The sequence below is a fragment of the Mirounga angustirostris genome, unplaced genomic scaffold (genome assembly GCF_029215605.1).
Source record: "Mirounga angustirostris isolate CCGP_5_RB_7025 unplaced genomic scaffold, mMirAng1.0.hap1 SCAF_12, whole genome shotgun sequence".
Classification (NCBI taxonomy): domain Eukaryota; kingdom Metazoa; phylum Chordata; class Mammalia; order Carnivora; family Phocidae; genus Mirounga; species Mirounga angustirostris.
Genome location: NW_026991720.1, coordinates 40,904,558 through 40,920,757, shown reverse-complemented (window position 1 = coordinate 40,920,757; position 16,200 = coordinate 40,904,558). Strand labels below are relative to the sequence as shown.

Sequence of the window (16,200 nt, the reverse complement as noted above, 5' to 3'; positions counted from 1 at the left end):
GACCAAAATTATTGTAATCCTAAAATAAGCTTTACATAATGGCTTCAAAAGACTGGTCAGATTTTATGTCATTTATAACAACAAAAAATCTGCTGGCCACAATTCCAAGGAACTGTATTGTGGAAAAATGCTAAAATACGGCACACACCACAGGCAAATGGAACCATGCAGTTTTACCTAGCCTACAAACAGATTTTCAATCACTTACAAAGCCAAGTTGAACTTCATGTATTATAAAAATGTGTAGAAAGTTAACTGAACAAAATGTAGTCTACCTATATGATCTCAACATTACACCCTTCAGCCAATTTCCCCACAATAATTTAAATGGATTTCAAAGTTTATTAAGCCTTGTAATACACAAAACTATGTGCTAAGTGTCTACATTGAGCAGTTTGGAAAGTGTTGTTCATAGCATTTACATCATGATTTGCTAACCTTGGAAATAATTTTTAAAACTCCATTATCTTCTTCTTTAAATGAGTGCTGAAATATTTATTTGATGATGATAAATAATTTCAGTAAAGCATTAAAAAGTTCATGGGCAAGTATCAAACCTAGCTCCCCAAAATGCCTATGGAGGCTAAGTAAGGTGGAAATGTAATACAACAGGGGAACCAATGTATGATCCACCTGGGGCATACTCAAATAGAAAACACAAACACAGTGTGAGCTACGCAACACTCATCTGTGGGTTGGCTAATGGGCTACAAGTATGTAACTCCCAAATGAAAGTCTGGAACCAGAATCTGAAGCTTTTTCCAAATATAGATGCTTCTTATCACAAAGTCTAACAGATTCTTCATAGATTCTGACTAGTGCAAAATACTTTACATACAGACTATGGCACTCACCTGGAGATTTCTTGTCACATATTTACGTGTCCTGGACGGGAGTTAACATATAAATAACTGAAATATTTTTTAAAGTCTTTTTCTTTTTATAAGATTGCAAGTAATTGCTTTAGTTACATAAAAATGAAATGCCACTACTGTAGTAGTGTTTTACCTGTTTAAGAAATCTGTCAGATGCATTGCTGTGTTTGGCTAACACACTTGGCAGAGATGGGTTTGCATATTCAAACTGAGGATTGTAGGTATAGTCAGATTTGAAGAATCTCAGTTTCTCTTTCTCCAGGTTGGTGGGCTTTATAGCAGTCAGTATACAAAATTTCTTCCCAGAAAAGTCATCTCCTTTTTCAAAACTTCTAGACAACTGAGGCTGCAGCTTTGGCTTTGGCAGAGCAGAGAAATGGCGTCGCTTTACCTTGTTTTTGGGTTTAGGTGGCAGTACTATGCTGTTCCCTGTAACAGAGATATCATGTGTAAACTTTATGGGACTCGACACTGAACTAGTGACAAAAACACCAGGCTGCCTTTCTAGGCAGTACCAAGTACCACTGCTCATCACAGGCACTGGGACTTTCATCTTGTGAAGATCTTTACTACGAGAAGAACTAGGAGATTTGCTGGGTTTTCTACATCTTTTGGAGTAGGTGGAAGAAGACTGTTTTTGTGAATAATGCTTTTTCTCCTCTTTGCTCTGTAGTAGGACATTGTAACTACTGGTTCCAGTTGTGAAAATGTCCTTTAGTATCCCAGAAGATAAATGTGAAATGCTTCTTTTGCTGTCAATGATCAATGACTCTTCTGCATTTAGAACAGACTTCTTCGCAAGTTCTTGCTCAGGCCAGTGAAGCTTTTCTGTGTTAATAAACAAAATCAAAACAAAAGAAATAACAAAGATACCAGATGAAGCAAATTGCTTATTATACAAAAAGTATTCTGAAGGTTCTGTAAACTTTATAATTTTGCAACAATCTTTAGAAAAGACATTTTAAATATTAAAAAATATGTTACTAAACTTTGGTCATGCTAGACAGTGCCACTTCTATACAAGCATATATATGCTAAATTATAAAAATTATCAGCTTCAAACTATTTAGATGATCAAAGTTTAATATCAGTGTGAGGTAATACACATAATCTGAATAGTCAACTCTACCAAAGAATATGATTTCACAGAAAAGATATAATTTTCAATAGTATCACCAATATCAAAGTAAAATCCAAGGCATTTTCAAAGCCAACACAATCTTGAAATTGGATGCTATAAATAAAGATAGCCATCAGCAAAAGGAGGACACTGCCTTATTTATCTCAAAAATCATTTTTTAAAATTAAATAGATGATATGTGTATGTTAAAGCATGTTTTAGTAATGTCACTCAATTGGTTGATTTTCTTAATTCTAGGCTACAGGTTAATATGAAAGAAAATTAAGATTTTTTTCTCGCCAAGTCTGAAAAAAATTGTAATTACTATTACATAGACATTAGAATATCATATGGTAAATGAAGGAGAGGTCAGCTTTGCCTTTAGATTTCACAAGGGCTTTAAAGAGGTACAAATCACTTGATATACTGATGTTCATGCACTGCTTTAAATCTGTGTTGACTTGCATTCTTTCATTCCACAAACATATGGAATACTACTAACTAGATACATGGCTACGAGAAACATCTTTATAAATCCATTGTTCCTGCCTTCAACCAGCTTCTAATCTGGTTCTGAAGGCAAATCTGAAGATTTGAATAATAATACATGGTAGTGTAAGTTTAAATGTGAAAACCAGAAAATACAGACAATAACCTAGAAATCAGAGCAGGAAGAAAGCAATGTGAAGAAAACAGATGAGGCTGCGCCTAGACCTTAAAGAACTTTCATATTTAATTCTAAACCAACAAAGTAAGTTTGTCTTAAATCCTACTTACCAAAACTAGATTCCAGGCCAACTCCTATCTACAAATCTGACCTCTGGCCAAGCCTGCTTATAAACCTTTCCTCCAAATTACATATGATTCTCTGCAAGTGATATCTAATTCTCTCAACCAGTTCACTTTTCCAAGTCTCAATGGACCCTAATGCCTCCAGCCCCAACCTTTGACTCCTATTATGGAAGCATTTTCAATGCTAGCCGACTTGGACAGATGCCTGCCTTGCCAAGAAACACAATTTATTTCAATTTTTTGAAAACTTTATCCACATACATCTGTCATTCACTCATTTAAGATTAGACATTCAGGAATCCTTTCTATAATAACCAGTGGTTAATAATGATGATGATGATGATAATAATAATAATGACAGACACCATTTGTTGACAAATTTATGTGAGTTTGGGATTTCACAGAAAACTACATGTTATATCACTTACTCTCAGAAATGTTAAATAATTTGCTCAAGGTTATATGACAATAAAGTAATAAACTGCAAACGGATTTGAATGCAGGTATATGTGATTACAGAGTCCATGCTTGTTGTGTTATATATATGGCCATTCATTCAATTATCAGCACATATTCAATATTAAGTCTGCTATATGCACAGCACTGCCCCTTTTCTTCCTCTGTACAGAACACAGACCCTAATAAGACATGGTAATCTGAATAACTGATGTACTAAGATAGGTACCAGAACTGTGTTTTATTCATTTCTTCCAACATCTAGCATGATCTGATAGACATTCAATAAACGTACACTGAATGAATGAATGAATGGCAGGACCCTAAACATGTCACTCTCCAACCATTCAAGATAAACAGGTATCTGTAGTTCTGGAACCATTCTACAGTTCTAGGAGATAACTGCAGAAGTGAAAATATAACAGAGGAAAAACCCTGGGCCAGTTGTTCTCAACCAGAGGCAGTTGTGTCCCCCAGGGGACATATGGCAGTGTCTGGAGACATTCTGGTTGTCACAACGAGGGAGGGGTGCTACTGGCATCTTGTGGGTAGAGGCCAAGGATGATGCTAAATATCTGTCAATGCACAGGACAGACTTCTATGACAAAAATATCCATCCCAAAATAGTGCTATGATAAAGAAACCCTGCCCTAAACATAAGTTTTTAAAGCTTAGAAGTCATAGGGTTTAGGGTAAAGACCTGGTAAAGTCTTACCAGATCAAAAATGAATAATAATCCAAATATGTAAGTACTTAAAAGTCCTTCCAGTTAACATTTTCTGGCCAACATGTTAAACTTGAATTCTGGTGTCTTAAAGATAACATAAAAGCATAAGTCTGCAAGGGCTAAATGTCTACTACATGTACAAGCTCAGAGGTAGGAGCTAGACTGCACAGGGTCAAGTTGAAGGTTGATTACACAAAGAAGCCATTCAATAAATGGGAAAAAAATAGCCAAAAATAAACAGAACAAATAAAACTTTCATTATGGGCTGGCAGGTCTCAGTTCTTCAGGGGTTTCAGACTTAAGTGTTGCCAAATGATAGTCCAAATTGGGCAGGCTGGGCAAACATAGGCTAAGGAACCCCAGAACCCAGGCTATATAGCTCAATGCCCATGAACAATGTCAGTTTCCCTAAAAAGACACAACTTTACAAGACAAGAGGTGACTAGGAAGAGAAGATTGAAATGGACACTAAAAGGGAAAGAACAAGAAACCTGAGATAATAAGGGTATCGCAAACTTAGAAAAGTCAGGTGAGGAGTAGGCACAGCCAGGAAGGTAAAGGGAGGTAATCAGGTTCTTTTCTCATTTGGGCTTCATGATAAAAATGGAGAAAGTTAAACCAAATTAAAATCAGTGAATAAAACTATTCTAAAGAATTCCTAAATTTTGATGGCTTATTACATGATATTTTGTTGATTTTTTAAAAAATGAATATTCAGTGTAAAAATGCTTTCTTTGGTTCCTAAGATTTAGTGGCTCTATGACCACAGAGCTGAACTCAAGAGTTCTTTTGTTTTGTCATAAAGCATCAGTGACCTCTAAATTCAGAATTTTCTTTCATTTCAAACAACCTATACACTTCAGGACACTTAACGAAAGTCCTAAACCATCTGCCAAATCCCTCAATGGGGAGTGGGGGATGGGAGAGAGGTGACAGTGTGTGTAGGGCAAAACTCTTTCCCCCCAGGAGTCACAGAATTTCAGCTCACTTGCTAATTATCTACCTGAGAGGTTTAGCATCAATCCTTTTTAAGCTCATCTGCTGATGAGTAAGGTTTGGGAGTGCCAATGGTGTATTTATTTAATAAAACACCAATCCTGCCAAATGCTGATCTCCCACGAAGTTCATAAAAGTGGGACAGGTGATTGAATAAATTAATTTCTCAGAGTCACACTGATCTTATTTCAGTTGCATTAAAATGTACTATTAGAGAATCTAAAGGTTGTTTTTGTAATTTTAACTATTGTCTTAAGAAAAAAATGACTTTTTAATGATGTAATATATGGTGATTAACAATAAAAAAATTTCAAAGGAAAAAATGACTTTTAAACATGCATAGAAACATAATAAAAGGCCTATAAGAAGATTTCAGTGAAGAACATCCTATTCTTTTTCCTGAAAAATCAAAACTTATTAAAAGTATATGCAGGCTTCTTTGGGGGAAATGTACTCATTTTCTCTCAGAAAAATAATAAGGCAATCAATCCTACTTTCTTATATTAAAAGTCACTATGTATGGGCGCCTGGGTGGCTTAGTTGTTAAGCGTCTGCCTTTGGCTCAGGTCATGATCCTAGAGTCCTGGGATTGAGCCCCGCATCGAGCCCCGCATCGGGCTCCCTGCTCCGCGGGAGGCCTGCTTTTCCCTCTCCCACTCCCCCTGCTTGTGTTCCCTCTCTCGCTGTGTCTCTCTCTGTCAAATAAAAAAAAAAAAAAAAAAGTCACTACGTAATTTGACATTTTAGCCATCAGCAATCTACTTCACTATAACCTTAAACAAAAATAATTTGTTGATCAAAGAAATCATTCACCCCAACCTGATTACCTTATTGAAGGAAAAACCTGGAAATAATAGTACATTAAAATTGATACTCAGTATATTCACAAGTAGGTGAATATACTGAAATTACCAACACAATGAAAGCTTAATTTGTATCTAGAACAGGAGAAAAGGATACCAGGATTCTCGGCTTCTATTCCCAGTTCTTTCAATGACCTCTCTGTAATATTAGCCTAATCATTAAACCCATCAGTGCCTCATGTTCCTCATCTAAAGGGATGGGAAAGAGAGGAACTCACTAAACTTTGTTTTTCACAACTGTAAAGAGGTGAGGCTTTACAGTAATTATGGCTGAAAGGAAGATTAGATCACCAGAAACAAAGCCTGCTGGAAAATACCATTCAACCAATTTTGACCCACAAAATGGCAATTTCATACAGTTCACTATATTGATGAAACCTGAGAACCTGGCATAATTTATGTAACAAGACGATAGGTTACTTGATTACAAACAGAAGGCAAAACAAAACAATATAGCCCGAAACAAAATTAACATTTTATCAAGTACTTCTTCATCACTTAAAACTCAAATGATATAACATCAAAAGAGTACACGCTGTACAATTTCATTTTTACGTAATTCAAAAACAGGCAAAACTAATTTATGGTATTAGAAATCAGAATAGTGGTTACCACTGAGGGATGGGTTATAACCTAGGAAGAGGCATCAGGGTACTGGGTGCTAGAAATGTTCTAGATCTTCATCTAGGCAGTGGTTACATATGCACAAATTCATTGGGCTACACATTTAAGACTTGTGAACTATACTGAATGTGAGTTATACCTTAACCTTTTAAATGGTATATGAAAAAAATCAGTATCTTTGAAAACATATTTATTGCCCAATTTGTCTGCATTATAACAGATAACCTACTAATTTTAGTATCTCTAAATTCAACAGAACCCAATATAGTTTCCCAATCGTAAGTTAAAAAAAAGAGAGAGAGATGAAAAGGCACTGCTCATGTCACTCAGGAACTGAGAAAGTCAACTTTACTCAGGATTCCCAAAAATGTCACACTCCCAGTTAGGAGCACTTCAGTGTTACTCAACAACTAACAATGATTGTAAGGTGACACTGTCATTTTTTGGTCAGAAACTGTTGTGTTATTATTTTACAGTTAGAAATATGCAGGGTATTCTATAATGCCACTCTAAACACCATCTGAAATAACAGTGAACATGCCAGAAAACAACCTTCCCCATGGCTTTCCACTCAGGATGAAGACAAAACTCCTAACCATGGCATATGAAGTCATTCATGGTCAGGTCACTCTGCCTCTCTGGCCTCCTTGCACCATGTTCCCATTAGTCAGTCCACTCTAGTACCTTCCTTTCATTCTGTTAACCCCTCACACTCACCATTCTCTCTCCAGACACAACACCTCCTCATACACTGTCCCCTATATTTGGAGAGCCCTTCCTCCCCTGTGTTAGATTCTCACTCACCCTTCAGTTCAAGTATCACTTGTCCAGGACAACTTCCCCAGAAGGTTCTATGAAGCACCTGTCACAGTTACAGTTCTACATTGGTTTGTATGATGGCCTACTCCAATACCGAAATTGTCTCTTCATGGCATACACCTGTTTGTTTTTGCTGGCTCACTGCCTTGCTTATGAAGGGATGGCCAGAGATGTAGCCAAGGGAAAATAATATTTGAGAGGAAGGAAAGGATACAGGATTTGAATGCCTGAAGGTTGAAAAAAAGAATCATACCAAAATGGCATAAAAAAAATGAAACAGTGATGTTGAAGACAAGTTTTTTTTTTTTTTTTTTTAAAGATTTATTTATTTATTTGAGAGAGCGAGAATGAGAGAGAGTACATGAGAGGGGGGAGGGTCAGAGGGAGAAGCAGGCTCCTCGCTGAGCAGGGAGCCCGATGCAGGACTCGATCCAGTGACTCCAGGATCATGACCTGAGCCGAAGGCAGTTGCTTTAACCAACTGAGCCACCCAGGCGCCCGAAGACAAGTTTTAATGGCAGGTACCTACCGCTATAACACAAACAGGAGCTATGGGCCTAAGTGTATTCATCCCATATGGCCCAACAGTGGCCTTAAAACGACTTTTGTCTCCAGTTATTTTTAAACATTCACTTTTGTTACAAAGGAGCTTCATTTCCAGATGACTCGTTAATCATTTCTTTTCATTAATCACTTATAGCCCATACAAAATATGGGCAGTAGGAAATCAAAAATTAACATAATCAATACAACTTCTGAAGCTTTTTGTTTCTCACTGAATGAGCTAGAGGTCTTCTATCTTGAAAATTTTATAATCAAGTAAAGTACGATTTTTCCAGGCAAAACTTATTGACAGCTTGCTTGTGATAAAAACTTAAAAAAGAACAACCTGAGTAAACTATCAGATAATATACCACTGATGTTAAATGAGATCTTCATGTTGAACTTTGTGGCTTAAATCAACATATAGTCATTGTTAATAGTGTTCTGCCTTTCCTAGTGGTTGAAAACATGGGCTTTGGAATGGAACTTCCCCAATCTGAATCTTGGCTATTTATTAGTAGCTGTGACCGTGACCAAGTTAACTTCTTTGTGCTGCAGTTTCCTTATCTGTAAATGCGGTAATACTACTACATATTTCATAGTATTGGTGTGAAGATTGAAAATGTTAATGTATATGAAGTGCTAAGAACAGTGCCAGCCTGTAGTAAGCAGCCTGTGTTAACTACCAGTATTGTTAAATTCAATATTATATTCAGCTCCTACAGAAATACTCCATGGGATAATATAAATGGGAAAGTATTTAGAATCATTATATTTGGACTTCCAAGGTAAATTTAACAGTAATTGCATCTACATTCTAGAATCAACATTTTAGTGGCTTTAGTATAATAAACTATGTTTCAAAAGGTATGAGAAGGCAAACAAAAACTTTTCTGGGGCGCCTGGGTGGCTCAGTCGGTTAAGTGACTGCCTTCGGCTCAGGTCATGATCCTGGAGTCCCGGGATCGAGTCCCACATCGGGCTCCCTGCTCGGCGGGGGGTCTGCTTCTCCCTCTGACCCTCCCCCCTCTCATGTGCTCTCTCTCATTCTCTCTCTCAAATAAATAAAGTCTTTAAAAAAAAAAACTTTTCTGATTTGATTCCATTTCAAACAGTATACATAGCATAGACATCTTATTTTACTTCCCCAGTCAGTTCTACCAGGACATTATATTTAGATTATATTAAATTATGACTAATAAGTCAGAAGAAAGATACTATACAGAAAGAGATTTCAGAAATATTTAATTGCTTCACTCCTGACATTAGAAACCACCAGAAGAACATGGGCTTCTTAGGTATCAATGAGTAGTGAGAAGATAGCAAGGGAAAAGGGGGGCATGTTTTCAGCTATACTCTCTTCGTAAGTTTCTAGCTGTCCAAAATGGGTTTTCTAGTATGTTAGTGAAACTGCTTGTCATAGGGTTCTGAAACTACCATTTTAACTAGTCAAGTACTATATAAAAGAAATAAACTATTTTGAAAAATCACCTGATAAATTATTTTTAAAAGGGCTGTAAATTTGATGCTCTAGCTGCCTCAAATAGCTGTTTTAATTCTCACTGAACTATAGAAACTCACTGTGAAATTATCTATCTCAGGGTATGCAACATGCAGAGTTGGAGTGATTTTTGCTGCTGAATTACAGAAATGGAGTTGAGACAAGAGGAGAGAGTCTACTGTTTCATAAAGCACCTCTCTTTAACTTCCACCTCCACCTACTGAAAAGGCGATCCACTTTCTGTTGCTGACTGGTTGGTCAGAATACCCACTTTCTAATACTATTATCATAATCGTATTCTCTCTCTACAATGATTGTTTTGTTTTGGGGAAATTATTTTAATTGATATTATTCTAAATCGTTGTCTAAAAACCTTCACTTTGACGGAATCAAACTATATTCTTCTCCAAGGCAGTGGTTTTTAGATGGGGAGGGGAGTTATTTTGCCCTCTAGGGAACACTTGACAATGTCTGGTGACATTTTGGTCGTCACAACTGTGTAAGTGGGGGGGGGGGGTGCTAATGGCATCTAGTGAGTAGAGGCCAGGAATACTGTTAAACATTCTACAATGCATAGGACAGCCCTCCACAGCAAAGAATTATCCATTAATTCAATGTTAATAGTGCAAAGCTGAGAGACCCTGCTCCAAAACAAAAAGAAGGTATGGTATTTTTGAGTAACTTTTTCAAATTTTTCACTGTAATTTAAGATGAAAAAATAGTGTCCACACCAAATTACATTTTAAAAAACTAATGCTAATTTAAGTTGCTTAGATCTTGTGCTTCCTGTCAACATAAATAATAAGATAAAGTACAGTATCAGCTCCCTATTTTAAAAAACCGAACATGAAGTAAAACACCATAAAATTAAGACCACAAGTATTTCCATTGGAAAGGAATTCAGTTTAGAATTTAAAAACCGATAGGAAAAAAAATGGTCTGTTTGGTACTGCAATGCCTGATACTAAAAAATTCCAGCCTTATTTTGACACTAGCTTCAGGATTAGGCATTTCCCTTTACTCTGTTGTTCTTCATCATGATACTGGACTACCACGGACCCTGTCTTGCAGAAATGTTATACAGAATTGAATGCCGGGATAATGGCCAAGAAAAGCCTTCTAATATGTAGTATAATATTTAAATGGTTAACATCCATACTTTTTTTTAAATAAAAGGCAAGTAAACTTTCTGACCTGGGGTCTGAACACCCATTTCTTCAGGTTGGTATAATACATACTATAGAGTGACCTACTAATAATACAAACTGAAAACGTTCTCACTGACTTAAGAATTAAAGCACAGAGAGAAATAAACACTGTGTAAACACTCATATACAGGAATGTGTTCTTTTGCTTAGCTCTGATTTTTCTGAACATTCTAGAAAATTAGACGCCAGTACCGTATAGCACCTAATACGCTTTGAAATGAAATGTTTAGACAGCACATTTGTAGGGCCAGTAATGTGTATATCATAATTTTCTTCCATAGATTCCATGGCACGTGCTTACTGATAATAAGCGACAAAAGGAAAAGGGACCGTTTTTTCTGTCTTCCCTCCGCGCATTTTCTCTGAGCACCGCCAGCGCGCCGCGCACTGTTCCCGGCGCCAGGTTGAGCGTCCGCGCCCCGCGCGGAACCCACATCCTACCGTTACCTCGGCCTCTGGGCGGTTGGGGCCCCGAGTCGCCCCACACCCGCCGCCAGCGGCCGGCAGGACGCTGGTCGCCCCTGCCAACCCAGGGGCCAGCCTTTCCCGGCACTCACCCGTCACGCGAATGGACTCCAGCATCGTCCCGCCGAGGCCGCGGGCGGCTGGCTGGCTCCACGGGCGCGGGGGGCGAGGGCCAGCGGGAACCGACCGGACCGCCTCTAGCCCAGAAGGCCCGGGCCTCAGAGGCGGGTCGCGGCGGGAGGCTGTTCTCCGCGACCTGGGGCAGGATAAAGCGGGTAAGGACAGACGAAGAACGTTCGGACACGGCTGTGAGAAGCGTTCCCTCCAGCCCGCAGGTGCCGGAAGGTACACACACCGACTCTACAGTAGGCAGCGGCGCTTAGAACCAGCCGCCGTGACGTTGCCGCTCCCCCGTTGCTAGGAAACGCTCCTCGCCGTCCTCGTGCGCTGCGCTTCACAGAGCCTGCGCGCCGCTTGGGGCGCTAGCGCTCCGGCGGCTACACTCGAAAGGACGCGAGAGAAGGGAGGGAAACTACAACTCCCGGCGTACACAGCGTAGGCCCGTGTCTCCGGGGTCTGTGTGGGCTGGGCCCAGGGAGAGGCTTGGGTCTCCGGCCACTGGTATACACGCATCTTGTCTGATAATTCCTATAGACGTTTGTGCCTTGTTCAAGACGGCTGAACACTGCGGGAACTTCACAAGAGAGGGGCGGTGTGACATAACCGCTCCAGCTGTGAATTGCAAAGCCAATCTTCTCCGCCCTTAAGTTAAAAGGTTAGGAAAAGCTAAAACAACTTTAGGTTGAAAGGTGTTAATGAGCATCTTTATTATTTGAGGAAGCTCAAATACATTTATCAGTTGAGTGTTCCAGCTTAATATCTTTAATAAAATACAAATTTTATTTTTTTTTTTAAGATTTTATTTATTTATTTGGGAGAGAGAGAGAGCACAGAGGGAGAATGAGAGGGAGCCCCACGCAGGCTTGATCCCAGCAGTCTGGGATCGTGACCTGAGCGGAAGGCAAGCGCTTGACCGACTGAGCCACGCAGGCGCCCTTAAAATACACATTTTAATTTATGATTGTGCAATTGATACCGCTGGATGTTGTCTTCAGCTTGTTATTCCGTGGAAAATGTAGAGACATTCAACATTTTTTGAGAGCCTGATGTGTGCAAGGTTCTGAGACAGGCCTGGAGGAAATAAGGTAAGAACTAAGTCTCCCCAAGCTTACAGTTTAGAATGAGCTCATAAGATAGTGTTGTCACTGTCAAATTTCTGAGCCACATTTTCTCTTTACCCTTCCTCAAGATTGAGACAGGACACAGAAATCATTGAAATATGTTTTAAAAACTCAGGAACAAAAGTTATGTTAACATCATAATCTAGGAATGACAGAAAATGTGTGAGAATTTGTAACTTTTTGATCAGTTAGGAGGGAACAGTGGAAATTTAACTATCACAAATAGTAGAAAACCTTACATCGTATTCTGTCTGAAAATCCTGTGAATACTATCTTCAAAATATATCCAGAATCCAGCCACTTCTCACTATCACCACTGCCACCATCCTGTTTCAAGCCACCATCTCTTGTTGGCTTATAGCTATAGCCTAAATGATCTCCATATTTCCACCCTTGCCCTCTTCACTTTCTTCTCAAAATTCAGTCGCCAGTGTGATCCTGTTAAAAAGTCAGATGTCACTCTTCTGTGCAGAACACTTCAATGGCTTCCATTCTTACCTATGAGGTCCTTTATGACCTAGCCTTCTGTCATCCCTTTGATCTCATTTACCCCCACTCTCTGCCTTGGTCTCTTCCAGACACATTGGCCTCCTTGATATTTCTCAACTATGCCAAGCACTGGTTCACTTCAAGGCCTTTGTAAGTTGGGATTTCCCCTGCCTGGAATGCTCTTCCCCGCAGACAGCCAAAGGATAGCTCCTTCACCTCTTTCAGGATTTAATCCAAATGTCACTTCTCAGTGAGGCCTTTCCTGGCCACTCAATTTAAAATTCTACTTCTTTCTCAGATTTCCTACCCTACTTCTCTGTTTCATTTTTTCCCCCTTAGTACTGAACACTAATTTATCAAATATTTTACTGATTTGTCTCCATCCTTAGAATAAAATCTCCATAACTGAAGTGATTTTTGCTTGTTCACTGCTATATTCCCAACATCTAGAATAGAGCCTGGCACACAGTAGGTACTCAATAAACATTTGTAAATTAATGAATAAGTAGACAGTAGAAAGTATGCATTTTCAATGATAACTCAAAGAAAATAGAATGATATAAAATGCCCATGTAAAGAAGGAATCTTCAGGTTAGAGCACTTGATGGAGTTTTGAGCAATGAATCCTTGCATTCATGAGGGCAGTTATTCCTGCAACATATGTCCTAAGGAAAATAGAAGGCTATAAATGAACCTTACATACCTATCTTCCTTACGTAACTAAAACTCTGAAATTTGCTTTCCAAGTTTGCTATAAAAATGCATCTATTACCACTGCAAATTTCTAGTTTTTAAAGTCACTGCAATTTAAGAATTATTTTTCAAAGAAAAAAAAAAAGACTCCTAAAAGATGTTTCCAAGTCATATATTGAGCATTTATGTAAAGGATTTACTCAGAATGCTTTTACTAACGCATACTTAATCATATTGTCCATTTTAATTATATTCTGAAGAAATCAAAATGTATTTATTTACATATAAGGCACTGGGCTTAGTGCTTTTAGAGTACATTATAAAACATGATATTTATCCCCAAGAAACTTATTGACTAGTTAGGAAAGGGTTTATACACACATACACACACACCAAAGTTAGAAAAGGATGTGCCCTAAAGATATACCTCCCTCTTCGACATTTCATTAAACTTAAGAATTCCAAAAATAAACAATTTGATGCCCCTGTAGTTAGATGCACCTAGAACATTATTTCATTATTTGCTTTTAAAATTATGTTTTGGTCACCCTACCAATATTTCTTTGTGGATAATTCTGATTTCTAAATAATCCTTAGTGATAAGTGTTATTAAAGGTGCATATCAATTTAATCAAAGCATTTTGAAAAGATATTCTTTGTGTACTATTAGGCATTGAAGTACTCTTGCTAACAAATTTGTGAATACAAAGAGTTTATCTAATTTCTTACAAAACTAGTACTGTTATCAGCTCCTTTTACCATTCCTGCCTATGCAATTATTCATCCTCATCAAGCTTTGTACATCTGCTTTGTTAATTATTGATTTGTGCTATGCCTGCTTAGTATTTCCATTGGGTACAGCATCTGCAGCTGTCCACTTGGCTGCTTTTGAGTCAGCATTGTTTTTACATATCCGCCAGAACAATGAACAATTCCATCTTTCTGAGAAACTTTTCTTTATATCCGTTTCTATATAAACCATTAATATTGAGACAAAAGAATTGATGTGATTATCAATTACTAGTCCATTTTCAAAGCACTGTTGTAAAATAAAGCTAAAAATTTATTAAAATTTATAAAAACTGCCTTTAATGATTTATATTTATCTTTAAGGATGCACCCTCCCTAAACTTGGGTTTTCTTTTCTTTTTTTTTTTTTTTTAAAGATTTTACTTATTCATTTGAGAGAGAATGAGATAGAGAGAGCATGAGAGGGGGGAGGATCAGAGGGAGAAGCAGACTCCCTGCCAAGCAGGGAGCCCGATGTGGGACTCGATCCCAGGACTCCAGGATCATGACCTGAGCGAAGGCATTCGCTTAACCAACTGAGCCACCCAGGCGCCCTAAACTTAGGTTTTCCAACAGTAGCTAAGGATGCCATTGTAGTTATCCTACTATAACATTATATTTCATTTTACTTTTATGGTCATTTTTACATACACTACCAACATTATATTGTGGATCATTTTGATTACTGAATATCTTTAATGATGACTTCCATTCAATTTTAGATATGAAAAACAGAAAAATAGGAATTTTAATAGAAATTCTTTTTTGTGTGGTGGGATTTTTATGTTATGGAAAAAGAGCTTATATTTCTCTTATTTTATCAGTAACTTTTACATAGTTTACATAGTAAACTATTCATAATCCATGGAGTTTCTGAAAAAAAGTCAAAACATCTCTGTAATAAGAGGGGATCATTTTTTTGTTTTAGAAAACAGATCAACAACCTCCTTTTTAAAGACTTAAACACATTTATTTGATCATTTACTTCGAATGAGGGAGTTGTGTAGTAAAGACTAAGAAAAAGGAAGAGAGAGATGGGGAAGACTGGAGAAGGCTGCTAATTAATAAGTATTGCTACTGCTAGTGGAAAGACAAATAATTACAATATTTCACCTTCTATAGAAAAGGTTCATATTGTTGAGGGCCGATCAAGTATACATTATGCTTGAAACTGAGAAAAAGTTTAATTTCTTAAGAAGTTATCTCAGTAACTAAAAGGAATTAGAACATTAAAATAATATTCACTTAAATTTTAGATAAGAATTTAAAAGAATGGGGGGAGGAGAAGGTTCGAGAAAATACTTTTGACTTTCCTTCCTGTTTATTGGAAGCCACTTATAACATTCTAGGTCATTGAAAATATATGAGTTGAGGAAAATTAATCTGCAGCAGTCTGCCATTATAAAAGAACAGAGCAACTCTACTTGAACACCCCATTCTAACAAACATTAACAGAAGCCTCAGGGCAAGCTGTAAACAATGTTCCTTGACTCATAAAAGAAAAAAAAATCCAAGGAATAGTTGGTTTCTGTGGCTTTTGAAAAAAATTTTGAGTGACATTTGAATGCCTTCAGGATGTCTGTATTGAAAGAATGGAATGTTTTCAGTATGTCTTTTTCAGGAGAATGAAAAGCATTAAGTGGGAGACAAATCAAAGAATGCTTTGTGAAATCTCCTCTGCCTTTTCACCTCAATGAAAATAGAACACAAAAATCCTGAGAAACACTGATTTTTTTGATAGGATGTTTTGTTGTAAATGATTGGGGGAGGAAGTTTATTTTTTAATCAGACAAAAAAAAATTGCCTGTCTTAATTTTATTTTGAAAAAAACAAGATGTGCATTAGTTCACTCCTTCCACAGATTTGTTAAGTGCCTCCTATATACAAGGCAAAAAGATGAAGAAGATATGATACCTACCCTCAGAGAACTTACTGATAGTGCATATACACATATGTAAACATGGTGTACACACATCAACCAGTCTTTGAGCACATACAT

At 37.6% G+C, this 16,200-nt stretch overlaps 1 protein-coding gene across 3 annotated transcripts in view; it reads right to left on the bottom strand.

The window, feature by feature from the left end:
• The window catches only part of MATCAP2 (microtubule associated tyrosine carboxypeptidase 2), a 45,075-nt gene extending 33,619 nt beyond the window's left edge, over positions 1-11,456 (bottom strand). The window contains exons 1-2 of one of the 3 annotated variants that reach the window (XM_045864421.2): positions 11,082-11,456; positions 1,009-1,703 (exon numbers count right to left, since the gene is read on the bottom strand). In XM_045864421.2, coding sequence (XP_045720377.1) covers positions 1,009-1,703; positions 11,082-11,106 — 720 coding nt within the window. In that variant the 5' untranslated portion in view covers positions 11,107-11,456. The remainder of the gene's footprint in view (positions 1-1,008; positions 1,704-11,081) is intronic. The other 2 variants (XM_064575054.1, XM_064575055.1) reach the window with 2 other exon arrangements.
• Positions 11,457-16,200: the final 4,744 nt, after the last annotated feature.